General features: G+C 41.4%; 1 protein-coding gene and 1 long non-coding RNA gene across 8 annotated transcripts in view; one reads left to right on the top strand and one right to left on the bottom strand.

Moving 5' to 3' along the window:
• Positions 1–12,730, top strand: part of ADAT2 (adenosine deaminase tRNA specific 2) — a 24,844-nt gene extending 12,114 nt beyond the window's left edge. For all 6 annotated transcript variants that reach the window (XM_083176555.1, XM_083176556.1, XM_083176554.1 and 3 more), the window contains 3 exons: positions 6,192–6,283; positions 12,234–12,306; positions 12,378–12,730. In XM_083176555.1, coding sequence (XP_083032681.1) covers positions 6,192–6,283; positions 12,234–12,306; positions 12,378–12,409 — 197 coding nt within the window. In that variant the 3' untranslated portion in view covers positions 12,410–12,730. The remainder of the gene's footprint in view (positions 1–6,191; positions 6,284–12,233; positions 12,307–12,377) is intronic.
• The window catches only part of LOC146063792 (uncharacterized), a 27,598-nt gene continuing 17,000 nt past the window's right edge, over positions 5,851–16,448 (bottom strand). The window contains exons 1-4 of one of the 2 annotated variants that reach the window (XR_014471673.1): positions 12,637–12,803; positions 7,985–8,086; positions 7,465–7,777; positions 5,851–6,454 (exon numbers count right to left, since the gene is read on the bottom strand). This is a non-coding gene — a long non-coding RNA (uncharacterized LOC146063792). Of the gene's footprint in view, positions 6,455–7,464; positions 7,778–7,984; positions 8,087–12,636; positions 12,804–16,448 lie in introns of those variants that run through there. The other variant, XR_014471674.1, reaches the window with a different exon arrangement.

Genomic DNA, 16,448 nt, shown 5'->3' with positions numbered 1-16,448 from the left:
GTGGTCTTTGAAACAAAAATAAAGCATCTTGGTTTTATGATTGCACATTGTATCGGGTTATTGAATTGTATATGATTACAAACTGGTGGTAATTCCATTTGGTGGTATAAGCGCACTCTATACTTTCTGTTGTCCATGACTTAGTAAATAGTTATCTTTCTGTTTAATGAATTTTGTTGCAGGTTTTTGAGTGTGTCATGTTTCTTTAAACCCTTCTCTAAGATGTAACTGCAGCTGTGAGTGACACTTTGATCTTGGGACTTCAGACTCTGCTTAGATCTAATCTGCTTTTTGCAGCTGTGTATACTAAATATTAAGCACAATTATTAACCTTAAAAAATCTTATACACGTGGCTGGTTTTACCATGTTTTTCATGCTCCTACATAAAGCGCACAATACAATTAAATGGAGATGTAAAGACAGAATTAATATACTAATAATGTTAGTATTATAATTAAATCTGCTTTTTCTTAATATTAGATCAGGTGTATAGATCAGCTATACTAGCAGTATTATCACTAAGCAAGATCAGATAAGCACATTCAGTAAACAGCTGCTGATTGCCATTATTAGATATCTTGCACCAGGGTGAAGCACTCCTGCAGGCAGAAGTGTCTTTGGGGGTCATTCTGATCTGGTCACTCCATTGCGAATTTGCAATGGGGACCGATGTTGACGGCCTGCACATGTGTACCCAAGAAAATTCTGGGCATCCCCATGCGAATGGGGACGGCCACCTGCCTTCCGGGGGCGGGCACGCGGCTGACGTCACCAGATGTCAGTTGCCCGCCCTGTTCTCGGAGCAGGGCGACGCTAATCTGAGTCACCAGAGAGTAATTTAGATTAGCAAGTGCTACAAAAATCATTTGATGGTCGGCAACCATCAAATGATTGCGACTACCCATGCAAGGCTGCGAATGGATGTTTATGCAAAACATTCGCACAGCTGTGGGGAAAATCGGCGAATAGCGGGGGACGGGCAGCGTTACAAGGCTTGCAAATCAGCAAACTAACACTGCTTTGCGAGCAAACCAACCAGAGTCAGGGCCTTTGTCACAGTCTGTATAAGACACATTGGTACTCAGCCAGGACTTTCTCACACATAACCCAACCCCCCCCCCCCCCCCCCATCCTCCATTCTGCCCTTGTAACTGTAAGGAACCGTGTTCACAATAAGCCACCAAATCTACATATATACAGTATGTGTGCAAAAGGATCCTCTTTGTATTACAGTACGTTTATAGTGCATTTGCAATTAAAAATAAATGCACTTACAGGTATACCCAAGTCCACATCTCTTTGGTATGGTAGCACATGCTAAGCCATGGGGAGCTGTAGCTAAAGTACTAGTCACAACATGCAGGAGATATTTTGGTACTTGTTTCCTAGCACGGCGCCCATCGGGTCCCATCGCATACCTTAACTTAAGGTATGCGATGGGACCCGACGGACCCGACAAATGTAAAATCGGGTCCATCGCATGCCAATATATTACCAACCCGATTTAACATTGTAAGCATTGTATATTACATTGTAAATTTCTATGTAAAATCAGGTCCATTGTATGCCATTATAATGGCATACAATGCGACCAATGCGATGGACCCAATTTTACATAGGAACCAATGTCAAATGCCCCCCCATTGTTAAAGCCACGATCAACGTGAACCCGTGGCGAGCGGCGGCGGTACGCGTCCTCCGACCTTTTCATACCCCCACTATCCACGTCGGCGTGGAGTTGATTCTATATAGTGTGGCGAGCGCATCGAGCCACCAAGCCCGAAGCGTGGCGAGCGGACGCGTAATACGTCTGAAGTAATGCGCGTCCCCTCGCAGGGCTCGCTGCACTCGCCACGCTTCGGGCTTGGTGGCGAGCTATTTTTAAGCTATCTCTAATACTGTATGTCATCCTGAAATTTTGCCGGCTGTTGGCATTTAGAAAAATCAATCATAATATGCAGTTCAGATAATGATATTGAATTACATCCTGTCTATTGTAATTGTTTTCCACTTTTAGAAGCTCACAATAGTGGTACCCCACTGCTGTATTGAAAACGTTCCTCTGATTCGTCTGTGCTGGGATAGTATATTCTATGGAAGAGGAGACTGCAATACACAGTGCATCCTCTTCCCAGAGGAAAAGTTCTATCCATCTCCCTGGGATGTGGGGGTTAGGGTATTTAAGACGATTTAATGGAGTGACAGTGTTTTTTCAATAAAATGATAGTTGTCATCGCACAGATCATTGATGCTGCCAGTTCATTAATATATATTTTCACAAGCATCTGTCATTCAGTACAAAATACTTAATCAGCAAGCTGTATAGTTATCCACGTTATTACAAGTAGAACTTTTGAGAATAAATGTCTTTGTTTCACAAAAATAGTGGCTTTTCCAGCAATTTGGAAAGCATTAAAATTTACTTACATAAAATCAGTTTAGAAAATACCACTAAAAAATGTTGCCACCAAAATCACAAAAAACAATAAGGTGATTGCGGCAGGCCAGATAGCACAAAAAGCATGCTGCTTGAGTTATCTGGGCAATCAGAATGCAGGAAATCCCAATACACTTATAAAGAGGACAATCATGTATTAGATATGGGGGCAAATAACATTTCTAATTCTCTTATGGGGCAATATTATTATATTAGGGGGTTAAGATTGTAATCTTTAGAACAGTGCCCTCCTATCTTTTTGACTGTCTTTAACTACCCAGTTTTTAATGGTTATTATTATGGCCTCACAGAACTGTCTAATTGTGTGGAGTTTGTATAATCTCCCTGTGCTTGCGTGGGTTTCCTCCGTGTATTCTGGTTTCCTCCCGCAATCCAAAAATATACTGGTAGGTCAATTGGCTTCCAACAAATTTACCCTATAATGTGTGTGTCTTTGTGTGTGTGTGTGTGCTCCCATGTTAAATGCACCCCATTTTTTCATACCCCTACTATCCAACTATGCATGGAGTTGATTTTATACAGTGTGGCGCAGCGGTCTCATAAGAAAAATGGGAGCCCAGATATTACATAAGTACCAAAAATTGCATTCAAGAAACAATGGTTAGGGCATCTAGAAATCCCCCCCCCCCCTTCCCCCCCGATTCAGGCCCCAGTGCAAATATTAAAAAATCCCCCTCGTAACTTAAAAAAATAATAATTTTATGAAGAACATTAAGAAACTATAGCGTGCCCATTCCAAAATGGGTGTGTGTGGCAATGCTTAGTAGAAAATATGCCACACACTGTAATGCACATTACAGAATATGCCACACACCATAATGACTCATACACATTATGCCCGATACCATAATTCCCATTACACATTATGCCACACACATGCAGAATAATAGTATTAATCCTGCACCTCTCCATCCCTCCTTCCCTCTAATACTCTTGTACAGTACCTCTCACTCTTTGCCTCTATCAACCCAGCACCTCTGACTCTGGTGCAGATGTGGATAGGTTCTGCTCCTTCAAAGAGGACTCTACCCTAATCTAATACATGGCCAGCTCCCTTTATCCTTTCAGCCTGCATCTCGCATCTCTCATCTCTAGGCCCTCCCACCCTGTTCATTAGTTGCCAGCTCACTTGGACTACAATTAACTGGCAGACACTAATTATGCCAGACAGGTACCGCTTCTCCATGGCAGAATCAGACAGGACAGGGAGCCTGGCTATGATACACTGCCTGCATTGCTCTCCTGCCAACTGGCAGCCCTTGTAAGGTTGTGAGGCCACTTCGAGCACTGCCTTCCAGCGTATAGCAGGCAGCACCATTCACACATCCTGTGAAACCACAGCCCGGCAGGCTACAGGGAGCCCAAAAGAGACAGCAGCGCGTGCAATTACCCTGTCATTGCATCCTCACACAAACATCCAGAGGCGGAGAAGGCTGCTGCAGCTCACTCAGGAATCTTGCCTCCGGCGCTGTTAGAGTGCCATGACCCTGCACCCCGTTGGCACCTGCTCCCCCCGCCACCACTGGGGCTGCGGAATGATAGTTACGCCACTGGATAGGGAATATTTAGATAAGGGATACTCAACTTGTAATATAATTTAAAAAGTCAATAAAGTTCCTATGTAACTAATTCTGTTGTTGGATTCTGCTAGACATGAATCTAAAATAATTTCTAGAACATCTAATATAGTTTGAAAAAGTTATCTCCAGTTACAGGTATCCTGGCCATACATGAGAGAGAGAGAGAGAGAGAGAGAGAGAGAGAGAGAGAGAGAGAGAGAGAGATGAGACTGCGCTAGAATATATAAACCAATTTAATAAGAAATGTACATCCTTTTTTTTTCTAATTAAAATAGAAAATTATAAAAACAGACATTGTCTAATGTTAAACAAAAATGAACACAAACAGAACATTATTGAACTGATTAGACTTAAGGTAGCTCTAGTGATCAGACATTAGGCAGTCCTAGATTGGTCTAGTTCTTAGGAAGATGGTAAGTTTAGGCAAGCAAGATGTAGTCTTATTGTTATAGGTATTATTTGCCGTTAATAAAGCGGCATTATGGCAATAGCTGGATGTTAGTACAGTCTATTATTGTGGATATAATTACCACTTCTGCTGTGCTTTGTCATAGTTGCTGGTCTGGGCCAGATGTATTGTAGTGTGTACAGGGTTGCCACCCTGATGGGTTAGCACTCTAATTCTGCCTGGTCTGGATCCGCCTTTATAATAATCACCAAGGGTCACAAATGATGGATGGTACCAAGTGCCTCTTAAGCGTTTCTCCGCCTGAGAATATCAAAGGCTTCCTCGGAGAGTATCAATCAATCAGAATAAGTTGATAATCACTGAGGAAACCACCGATTATAATTTTTTTGACCCAACACGTTGTGGTTCACTAGCGCACAGCCACCACATCTCTCTTCTTTTTCTTTGTCCATCCTGGCTATGCACTCTACTGTACAATTCAGTTATTTAGAGGTCAATTTGTACAGTGCAAATAGTCTTGTAAATTCATGGGCCTACCTTTTGCATGACTGCTCTAGGTTTTACTGGGGAGCACATATATTCACAGATCAAGATATCTGTATATTAAAGGGTACAGACATTTGCATTAGAAGATGGGAGGAGTAGGATGGATCTTTTTTTATTTAATTTTTTGTGGTTTCCACCATGTGCATTTTTTTTCATCATCCGTGTGACTTGGGTGTGTACAATGAAGGAAATGGATGCACACTATTTCTAGCTGCCAACTTCCACTAAATGTTGGATTGTTTTGAATAGGGGGAATTCAATTAGCTTATGTAATGCACCACTACTACGTGTTCCCCATGTGGGTAATTTAATTCAACCTGAAAACTGTCATTATCATGGATTTTGTTCACCAAATTGGAGACATAGGGCCTTATTCTGGTTCACTCTCAGAGGCAAATTCCTTCTCAAATGGACAAAACCATGTGCACTGCAGTGGGGGAGATGTAACTTGTGCATAGAGAATTAGATTTGGGTGAGTAATTTTGTTTCTGTGCAGGGACAATACTGGCTGCTTTATTTTTACACTGCAATATAGATCTCACTTTGAAGAAAAGCCCACCCAAATCTAATTCTATCTGCACATTTTATATCTACCCCACCTGCAGTGCACATGGTTTTGTCAATTTGAGAAGGAATTTGCCTCTGAGAGTGAACCAGAATAAGGCCCATAATGTGTTGTTTTTATACAGCTGCACATGGACCTCGGAAGTTATTCTGGATCCATGTGTTTTCTCACAGGAAAATGGGTTAGGTGTTTGTGTCTGGATTTGAACTGAAAATCCATTAGACAGATAATTGTGACATTTAGACAAAAAAATGAACGGGAACAACTGAATTCCCCCTTCTGGCTATTTTCTGACCTGATGCGTTTGGCATCCATTCAAATATGCTTCTGAGATACTGGGGGACATTTATGCAATGTATGAAAAAATACACGCCAATTAAAGCTTGGTTTTTATTATCTAAAACTAAATTAAAAAAAAAATGACAATCTGGTGAAGCACATATTTTAGTTCACCAGTTACAAATTAAATAAATTGTGTTATATAAAAAAAACTGTAGGTTTAATCATTTGAGGAAATATCACAATCCTTTCAAATTTCTGTTACAAACATAGATAAGAAGTTATAATTGTCAATTTTGGCTTTAAAATACAGGGAAATGTCCTTGACAATGGCTTATAAATCCCTTTGGTAGTATACGGATGCAACAACGAGCGGTTTGGTGGGTGTGGATCAGTTTTGGATGTAGCTGGAACAAATATTCCAAATACAGGAGCACAGTTCAAGGTATGTGCACCACAATTTTATTATGCTGTGTAATTGTTTTAGTTTTTATAATTTATATACATGTCTGTTAAAGGGTAAATTAAATTATATAGATTATATATACGGGTCACGTGTATCTCGTCATCCGGAAGTAACGCGAACCCGGCGGCATTGGCGGCTCCATGGCAACTGCTGTAAACAAAAAACATACATCTGTTAATCTCGCCAGGCATCCTAATACTTACAGTATGTGCTCTAGTATATGTTACATTATACCAACATCATTTCGCTAATCATATCATGTGTACCGTGTATTAATCAGCATGTCCATAGACATAATCTGGTTAAAAACATGATGTGTATATCTATCGTGTGCATTATTCGAAATTATAGCATCACAATCACCATATAATAATAATAAATAAGCACCCATATAGTTGATCCTGTGTGAATAAAACATTAAAGAACACTCTATACAGATAAGGTCTGCTGACCAAAAATATATATAATATTAAAACTAAAAGATTTTCTCGGGACAGAATTCCCCCAAAAATCTTCTATTTGTGCAAAAGAGAATAGAATAAAAAAAGAACAATTAATAAACAGCACTTATAACACCAAAACTGTAAGTTAGCACTGACATGGTTTATCGTTACTCACAGTATTACATTTTATGTACTGTACATCTATTAAATAACCTCCAACTGAGTCTATTCACCCTGTAGCAAACAAGTGACAAAGGACCCTCTCATTTCTATGAACAATAAATATAAGGTAACTATAAAGGCCAACTTTGAGATACCCTGTCCCACATAATGTGGTCATCTCTATACTATTAATACTCTAATCGGAAAGCTATTCTGATAGTAAGTAAGTACTATACACAATTTCCCTACTGTCTAACCTCTGTAGCTATACCATTGGCAAACTATCATAAGAAATTGATGAGGCTTGATGGTATAGCTACAGAGTTTTATAAGTATAGAGGTATATAAGCCACAATGACCGACACTCCCTGATGTCAGCAAACAAATTGTTACCCGGTGCCCTCCTTCCTGGAACAAAGTCCAATTCATTAGTAGTAGAAAGCAAAGGCAGCACTCCCGTACAGTAAAAAAAACAGTGCAACTTTATTGCAAATACTGATCTGACATGTTTCGGGCGTGATAGCCCATCCTCAGGGATCAGTCTGAGTTTTTTACCTAAGTCCGTGGGTGTCTGCTTCTCGAGAGGTATTGTATGCATAATTTGCTGGAGCACCACGGCAGTTATCTGGAGGTAGGAGTGTGCCTGTCTATTGGCTTCCCAGATGAATAGATATTTATTTAGTTACTTTATCAGTTTTTTAGTTCTGGCCACACACATTACCAGGCAGCACGGGCGGTGTAATGGTTAGCATTACTGCCTCACAGCGATGAGTTCATGGGTTTGATTCCCACCATTGCCCTAACTGTGCAGAGTTTGTAAATTCTCCATGTGCTTGCGTGGGTTTCCTCCGGGTACTCTGGTTTCCTCCTAAGATTCAAAAATATACTGGTAGGTTAATTGGTTCCCAACAAAATGAACCCTAGAATGGATGAATGTGTGTGCATGTACAGTCCCCTAGGGCAGGGACTGATGTGAGGTGTTAAAATATTCTCTGTACAGCGCTGCGGAATAGGTTTGTGCTATAATAACTGTTAATAATAATAAATGTTAATGATGACCACCTGAGCATCATACCTTTCAGTCCAATTTTAGATGCATCTGCCTTGTTTTGTGCTGCAGCTTGTCTCTCAGCTGTAAATGCTTTTTCAATCATGTAGCATTTTCCAGAGTGCAGAGCTATGCAGGGATAAAGCAATTTAACTTTATGGTGATCAGTGGCCGGTATGATGTGGTAAATTTAGGTATGGATCCAACTTAACATGTTTCTCTGCCTCCTCAGAACATATAACCTATGTAACCGCCATTTTATCTTTTTTAAAGGATTTCCCAGTTTAGACATTTAAGTACGTGGGCTCTGGTGTCTGTCTGCAGTGTGTGTCCTCCCTCCTGCCGATAGCGTGTTGTATGTAGAAAACACACTGCTAATAGGAGAGAGTGGCAGAGCAGTGGGCTAACATTTTTCTTGAGTGATAATTATTATAATGCATTTTTATGCATGAATGGGAAGAACTAGGACATGGAGGAGACTAGGTTAAGTATTAAACATACTGTGGAAATGCACCACATTACACAGTTACAGTATTTTATTTACAACCATCTGATAACTTTGCACTATCTAGAAGAGTCAGTCTTTGAAAACAAACTGAGGGGCAGATTTATCAAGCTCGGTGAAGTGATAAAGTGTCTGGGAAGTTACAGGCTTGGTTTGAAAAATGACAGGTAGGAGCTGATTGGCCGGTGATAAAAACTAGACACTTTATCACTTCACCGAGCTTAATAAATCTACCCCTGAGTGTCCATCTTGTTGTCACCAAGGTTTAAACTAGCAACACAAACCACTATTCCATGTGTATGATGTTGGGGACAATGGACCAGGCATCATGTATTCTGTAAAGGGTTGCTATGTACACAGTGTTCTCTTAAGAACATTTCCTTGGTAAAAATAGGAGATGCAAAGATAAGCAGATTATGCTATTTTATGACCAATTCTCGTAACAGAATATGTTCAGCATACAAGGCTTTAGAGCTGGCAGCAGCACAATAAATAAATAATTTGTTTATCTTTGAACTCTTCCTCTGAAGCAAACTTCTGATGCTAAAGGGTGTAAATTGTTAATCATTATGGTGATTAAGATCATATTCTATCTGTCAAGAACAGCATTGTGCCTAAAGTTTTTGAAAACAATATTACTATGTCAGACGCCTACAGAAGTATATGTTTTTTAAATGTGGCATGGAGGTCCATAGGTAAATGCAGGGGAGGCGGGATTTGCAGTTGCCTGGAAACCCCTCTTTCCCACAACCAGGCCAACAGCCACTACATGCAATACAAAGAGTGGAATAGAGCAGCTGCAAATGCCTAGCGGCAGCAGGTTTTCCTGCCAAGTCTGCTGTATGTGTGTGTGTTTGTGTATCGAAGTTCTCAATCATCACACCAGAGAGAAAGTATAGCAAGTGGCTAACTGGGATCATTGTGTCTGCATACAGTATGGGTGGTATTCAATGTGGATTTTGGCGATGTGCAGCGAATCCTGTTTAGGATTCGCTGCACATTCGCCACTGGTCGCCGCGTTCCGGAGCCTCGCCGGCTCCGGTATTCAACGAGTCAGGGGCTCGCTGCCCCTGACCGGCGAATTTGAGCTCCTGCGGCGAATGCCGCAGGGAGCCTGAGGACGGTGGCAGGCAGGGAGATGGAAGCCTCCCTGCCTGCCCCAGAACGTTTGTGGGGGGGAGGTGGGCTCCCCGGGAGCCAGGCAGCACAGGCTGCCCCCCGGGGGTGCCAGCAGGGGACCGAGTATATTCACTACACCCGATCATGAATATGTAATGATCGGGTGAAGTGAATATATGAATATCTAATGAGCGGCTCGGCTCCGGCCCCCTGCTGGCTGGTCTGTGTAAAAAGAAAAAAAATATATATTTTTTTAAATTAAATATATATTCATGTGCTTACAGCACATGAATAAAAATAGCATGCCCCTCCTCAGAATAAAATTCCAGATTTTTTGACACCAATTGTAAAAAACAAAACACTTTATTTTAAAAGTTCACCTTCCACTTCACCATAAAAAGATAGCAATTGCTACTCGGTGAATCATGGCGAAAAAAACCTTGAAATGTATTCGCCATCTGGTCATTGAATAGGGTGATTCACCGTTTTAGTCAGAAATTCGCCTTACAGCACAAAATCGCCATAAAAACGTCTGAAGTAATGTATTACATAATCTGCACTATAGCTTGTTATAGGTGAATTTTGGTGATCATTTAAAAAAAAAATGTATTATCAGTGCACCTAAAGTCCACTGATTACTGCTCAGTGCATGTGATGTATTTACAGCCTCCACATCACTTGTAATGCCGCCCCGGCTGCTTTGCCAGCCCAAGGCTAGCGTTGTCCTATTCCCACTGCAGAGACAATGCTAGCCCTGCTGCTGTCTCCGGGCTGTGCTCAAGATCTCGCGATAATAGTGAGATATTGGGCAGGCAGAGACAGCGTGTCAGTCTGAACTGATGCGCTGTCTCCAGGAGGGGATATCGCTCCCCCGCTTCAGTGGACAAGCTGTTAATACATCCTGTTGGTGTCCCTTCCTGCTTCGCCTCGTTAATTAGGCAAAGCAGTAAGTATTATAGCAGCGCGGTAAGCGCCGCTATAATACATCTATCCCAATGTACGAGCCAGCTGGCTGCTGTCAATTTTCAAACACAGCCTGTAACATGACAGTTCTGAGCAGATTAGCTGGTACTTTATTTTTGTCCACTTTATCTCTTTCCAAAGCTAAATGTGTGTGCACACTGTGTGATTCAGGCTAATGGGCGATTTTGATTACCCTATTTTGACTGAGATTTTGGCTAACTGCACTTCTGATTTTCACTATCTTGCGGTACTTGTTTCCTAGCAAGGCGCCCCCGATTTTGATCGAAGTGCATACAATCGCATCGCATGCAATATAGCGGCATGCGATGCGATTTTTAATTGTACAAGCACCCTAAAGGGTGCTTACAATGTTAAATGCACCCCCATTGTCAACGCCACCCCCACTATCAACGCCAACCCGAAGCGTGGCGAGCGCAGCGAGCCTGCGGGGGGTGGTGGTACGCATCCTCCGACCTTTTCATACCCCCACTATCGTCGGCGTGGAATTGATTTTAGATAGTGTGGCGAGCATAGCGGATTACTTTACATGTATTCTGCGTCCCACATGACGTGGATAGTGGGGGTAGGAAAAGGTCGGAGGGCGCGTACCGCTGCGCTCGCCACGCTTCGGGTTGGCGTTGATAGTGGGGGTGGCGTTGACAATGGGGGTGCATTTAACATTGTACCCATCAGGGTGCTTGTACAATGAAAAATTGCATGCCATTTGCTGGCATGCAGTGCTATGCGATATATCATTGTAGAAGCACTCCTGTTAATTTGGGCGCCGTGCTAGGAAACAAGTACGGTACTTCTTTACTTTCACGGCGCCAGCATGGCGCCGTGCGTCTGAGTCCCCTTGCGGGGCTCGCTTCGCTCTCCCACGCTGCGGGCTCGGTGGCTCGCTACGCTCGCCACGCTATTTAAAATCAGCTCCATGCCAACATGGATAGTGGAGGTATGAACTATCCATGTTGGCATGGCGTTAAGTTCCTTTATTTTACATAGTTTGTGGCGAGCGTAGAAGCCGGAAGTAGCACGGCGCCATGCTGGCGCTGTGAAAGTAAAGAAGTACCACAAGTACCTATCTTGCTATTTGGCACTAGGCCAAATATATTCTACAGACAACAGCGTGGCCGTGCATCACTATCGCAGGCCTCCTAAACACACTCCGATTTTGGTCAACTTACTATGCTATTTTGACTATATAGTAAAAATTGTAGCCACAATTACTCCATAGACCTCTATATTTCTCTCCAATGTTTAGTTAATAGACCCCATGCTCTACTAGAATTTTATAACCTGATACAATTTCCCTCTCATGGTCTAAGAAACCTATGTATCAAAGCTTGGAGAGCGATAAAATGCCAACCAATCAGCTGTTGTCACTTCAGGCTGTTTTTGAAAAGATTACAGAATTTGATTGGTTAGTACTTTATCTCCATTAAGTTTTGATACATACAGTGTGCCCTTTATGCTCCAGTTTGTATAGCATTGGTAGTCTGTATGGTATTATGTCTAGGCAAATGAACGTACTGTATGGACACAATGGTATCTGCGGCAGACCCACCTTTATAGAAAACAGAGCTTTTTGGAAAAGGAGCGTGGTATATTATATTTGTTTATTATCCACTGTATAGATCAGATGTTATGTTATGTTATATGTAACATTAAATACTGCTGTGTCAACAGAGCATAGGTGGATACAAAGCTGACCAATCTGTGATGATGCTTAAAAACTTCTATAAGCAAGAAAATCCTAATGGTAAGTTTCTTTATTTCTTTCTGGTTTTTAAATATGATTCACAACTAATGTTTTCTCTTTTACCCTTTCAGCTCCAAAGTCAAAAGTTCGCAAAAAAGAATGAACTGCAAAAACTTTCATATGGCAAGTGTGAGAAACAGGGACTTTTCCACAAAGTTTTTCCACATTGCTGTTCAATGCATTCAACTAATTGCAGTTCTATTGTGAATTACAGAGAAATAAAATGAGTACCATAATGAAATGATTACTAAAAGTGTCTTGTCCTGACCAACTCCTAAAACATTTTGTTTCTATCTGAAACACATATTTGCATTCAAACAACTGAAATACCTTGCAGATTGAAAGCAACATCACTAGTAATAGAAAATGGCCAGAAGATGTCACTACAGATCATTTGAATTCTGAAATAAAAAAAATATATCAACTTTTTAGTACCTTGATGCAGACCTGCAATTTAACTTTTAACCAAAAATGTATATATACTGTATGTGTGTGTATGTGTATATATGTATGTATGTGTGTGTGTGTGTGTGTGTGTGTGTGTGTATATGTATATGTATATATATATATTATATATATATATGAGAGAGAGATAATTACACACATATACAAACACACAAGTTGTGGTTTGACATTTTTTCTGCATTAAACATTTTTTTAAAAATTATGAAAATATTGTTTTTTATGTTAATCTTTACAATGATGTAGCTTATGATTTAGAATAAAACCTTTAGAAATTTTGTCAATCCCTTTATTCAGCTTTTTTTAACTTTGCTAACTTTTTTGTGTTTTTATGTATTAAAATAAGATATTGTGTTTTATGTATGAAGGAAGTCGCCATCTGAGGGTGGTATGTGGAGAAGTAATCAGTGTATAGGGGGTGCTGGATTCTTGTTGACCCAATATGATGGCTGTCCAAAGGCTCATACAGATTTATGAGGAAAAAACAAAAAATGACAGCAATCAATAGGGGTCTGTGTATGGATAATAGACAGAAGGTTTGAGGGGCACAGTAGAAAAGGCTCCCAAGGGGATATCGTACCCTCACTCACACGAAACAGTGCGTGTACATCCACATCAGGGTATCTTTAGATTTTTCAGAAAGAACACCTCCGTGTGTGGAAATAGGTTTGAAACAGGTGCGTACCGTACTCACATATGTACAGGTGATGGTACTCCTATCAAGGTATCTTTGGGTCCCAGTTGGTTAATGGGATTTTCAGCGATTACCTCCAATTTTCTCGGTGTATAGTATGAAAGGAAACAGATTCTCTCTCAGTATGGATATATAGATATATACTTGACAATGATAAATGAGGGGTCTGTGTACTGATAGTAGACAGATAAAAAAGCTCCCAGGGGAATATCGTACCCTCACTCACACAAGAAAATGCGTGAACATCCACATCAAGGTATCTTTGATTTCAACAGAGCACCTCCGTGTATGGACAAGGGTTTGCAACAGGTGCGTACCTTACTCACATGTGCACTAGTGATGGTACTCCTATCAAGGTGTCTTTGGGTCCCAGTTAATGAGTGAGATCTTCAATGATTGCCTCCAATGTACCCGGTATATCATAAAAGGAGACAAGGTTCTCTCTCAGTACAGATATTAATTTTATTGAACGGGATATAACAAGGGTGGTGTGCATAAAAACAGAATGCACCAAATGTATGCAAAAAAGCAAGGGGAAACAATACCTGAAAGGCAATGTATGGCCATCCACTGTCAGCCAGGTAGTCCCCAGATGGTACAGATGATATAGATGCACAGCTCCTCTCCACCAACGCGTTTCGACAGATTCCCTGTCTTTTTCAAGGCTGGAGAGGAGATGTGCTAAGTAGTGGTATTTATACCAGTGGTTCAATCTTCCTGGTAACTCCCACAATGGGGAGGGGATAAGACCCGGAAGTTACTCATGTTATTGGGGAATTCGTATTTAGATAAGCCCCCATCCTGAGCCTAATAAATATAGGCATAGCGCTTGTCTTAATAAGTTGAACTATATCAATTTCAAACACATTACCAAAAGCAAAACCTCGTTTTTAAGGTAATACTATAAAACGGAAACGGCTGGTGACAGGCACGTGGAGCGCATACGTCACGTCCGTTTGTGTTGCAGGCCAATCAGTGAAGGTCCCTGTTGCCGGATGTGCGTGCCCGGTGTTACGGAGCACGCATAAATTCTTTCCCCAATGATTTATATATGGGACACAGCAGAGCGGCGGGTGACACGCACGCTTGCGGTAGACGTCACTTCCACCGCTCGTGCGTGTAATATTAGCCGGCTCTGAATGGTAAGGCTCCCGGAAGTGGGGGCCTTGGAACGCAAGTGAAGCGCATCCAGCACTTCCTTAGTGACTTGAATGCGGGGACTTGGTCAATAATAAAGATAGCGATACAGCTCCTTATGATATGATCACTGTTGGAAGCTCAAAGTAAAGTGCATAGGTCCTATATTTAAAGGGGCAGCAGATATACATATAAAGTGCTAAATTATAATATATTATTCATATAGCCGTGCAAATAAGCAGTTATAATACATAGGGCAAAAAGCAAACCACTAATAAATACCAACACTTTTACAACAATATACATATAATTTATACCAACACCGGACACGCACATCCGGCAACAGGGACCTTCACTGATTGGCCTGCAACACAAACGGACGTGACGTATGCGCTCCACGTGCGTGTCACCAGCCGTTTCCGTTTTATAGTATTACCTTAAAAACAAGGTTTTGCTTTTGGTAATTTGTTTGAAATTGATATAGTTCAACTTATTAAAACAAGCGCTATGCCTATATTTATTAGGCTCAGGATGGGGGCTCATCTAAATACGAATTCCCCAATAACATGAGTAACTTCCGGGTCTTATCCCCTCCCCATTGTGGGAGTTACCAGGAAGATTGAACCACTGGTATAAATACCACTACTTAGCACATCTCCTCTCCAGCCTTGAAAAACACAGGGAATCTGTCGAAACGCGTTGGTGGAGAGGAGCTGTGCATCTATATCATCTGTACCATCTGGGGACTACCTGGCTGACAGTGGATGGCCATACATTGCCTTTCAGGTATTGTTTCCCCTTGCTTTTTTGCATAAATTTGGTGCATTCTGTTTTTATGCACACCACCCTTGTTATATCCCGTTCAATAAAATTAATATCTGTACTGAGAGAGAACCTTGTCTCCTTTTATGATATACCGGGTACATTGGAGGCAATCATTGAAGATCTCACTCATTAACTGGGACCCAAAGACACCTTGATAGGAGTACCATCACTAGTGCACATGTGAGTAAGGTACGCACCTGTTGCAAACCCTTGTCCATACACGGAGGTGCTCTGTTGAAATCAAAGATACCTTGATGTGGATGTTCACGCATTTTCTTGTGTGAGTGAGGGTACGATATTCCCCTGGGAGCTTTTTTATCTGTCTACTATCAGTACACAGACCCCTCATTTATCACTGTCAAGTATATATCTATATATCCATACTGAGAGAGAATCTGTTTCCTTTCATACTATACACCGAGAAAATTGGAGGTAATCGCTGAAAATCCCATTAACCAACTGGGACCAAAAGATACCTTGATAGGAGTACCATCACCTGTATATATGTGAGTACGGTACGCACCTGTTTCAAACCTATTTCCACACACGGAGGTGTTCTTTCTGAAAAATCTAAAGATACCCTGATGTGGATGTACACGCACTGTTTCGTGTGAGTGAGGGTACAAACCTTCTGTCTATTATCCATACACAGACCCCTATTGATTGCTGTCATTTTTTGTTTTTTCCTCATAAATCTGTATGAGCCTTTGGACAGCCAATCATATTGGGTCAACAAGAATCCAGCGCCCCCTATACACTGATTACTTCTCCACATTTCGACGACTAGAGGTCTCCGGTGATCCTCTTCTTCCAGTGTAAGGCTGCAGGATTCAGGCTTAGCGCCTTGGGACCAGTGTTCCCTCTAAGTTGTGCGCATGTGCGCGCGCACACACCTCGACAAGCGTGCGCACAGACATTACAACTGAGCGCACAAAGCAGCAGTGGTCCCTTTTTGCAGTTGTGGACTCAATTAATGTGTGTTTCACCCATTAACTACATTGTGTGCTGTATTTTGAATGTTTAA

Source organism: Crinia signifera, chromosome 3 (assembly GCF_055691185.1).
Source record: "Crinia signifera chromosome 3, ASM5569118v1, whole genome shotgun sequence".
Lineage (NCBI taxonomy): Eukaryota > Metazoa > Chordata > Amphibia > Anura > Myobatrachidae > Crinia > Crinia signifera.
This window is presented reverse-complemented; position numbering and strand designations above follow the sequence as displayed.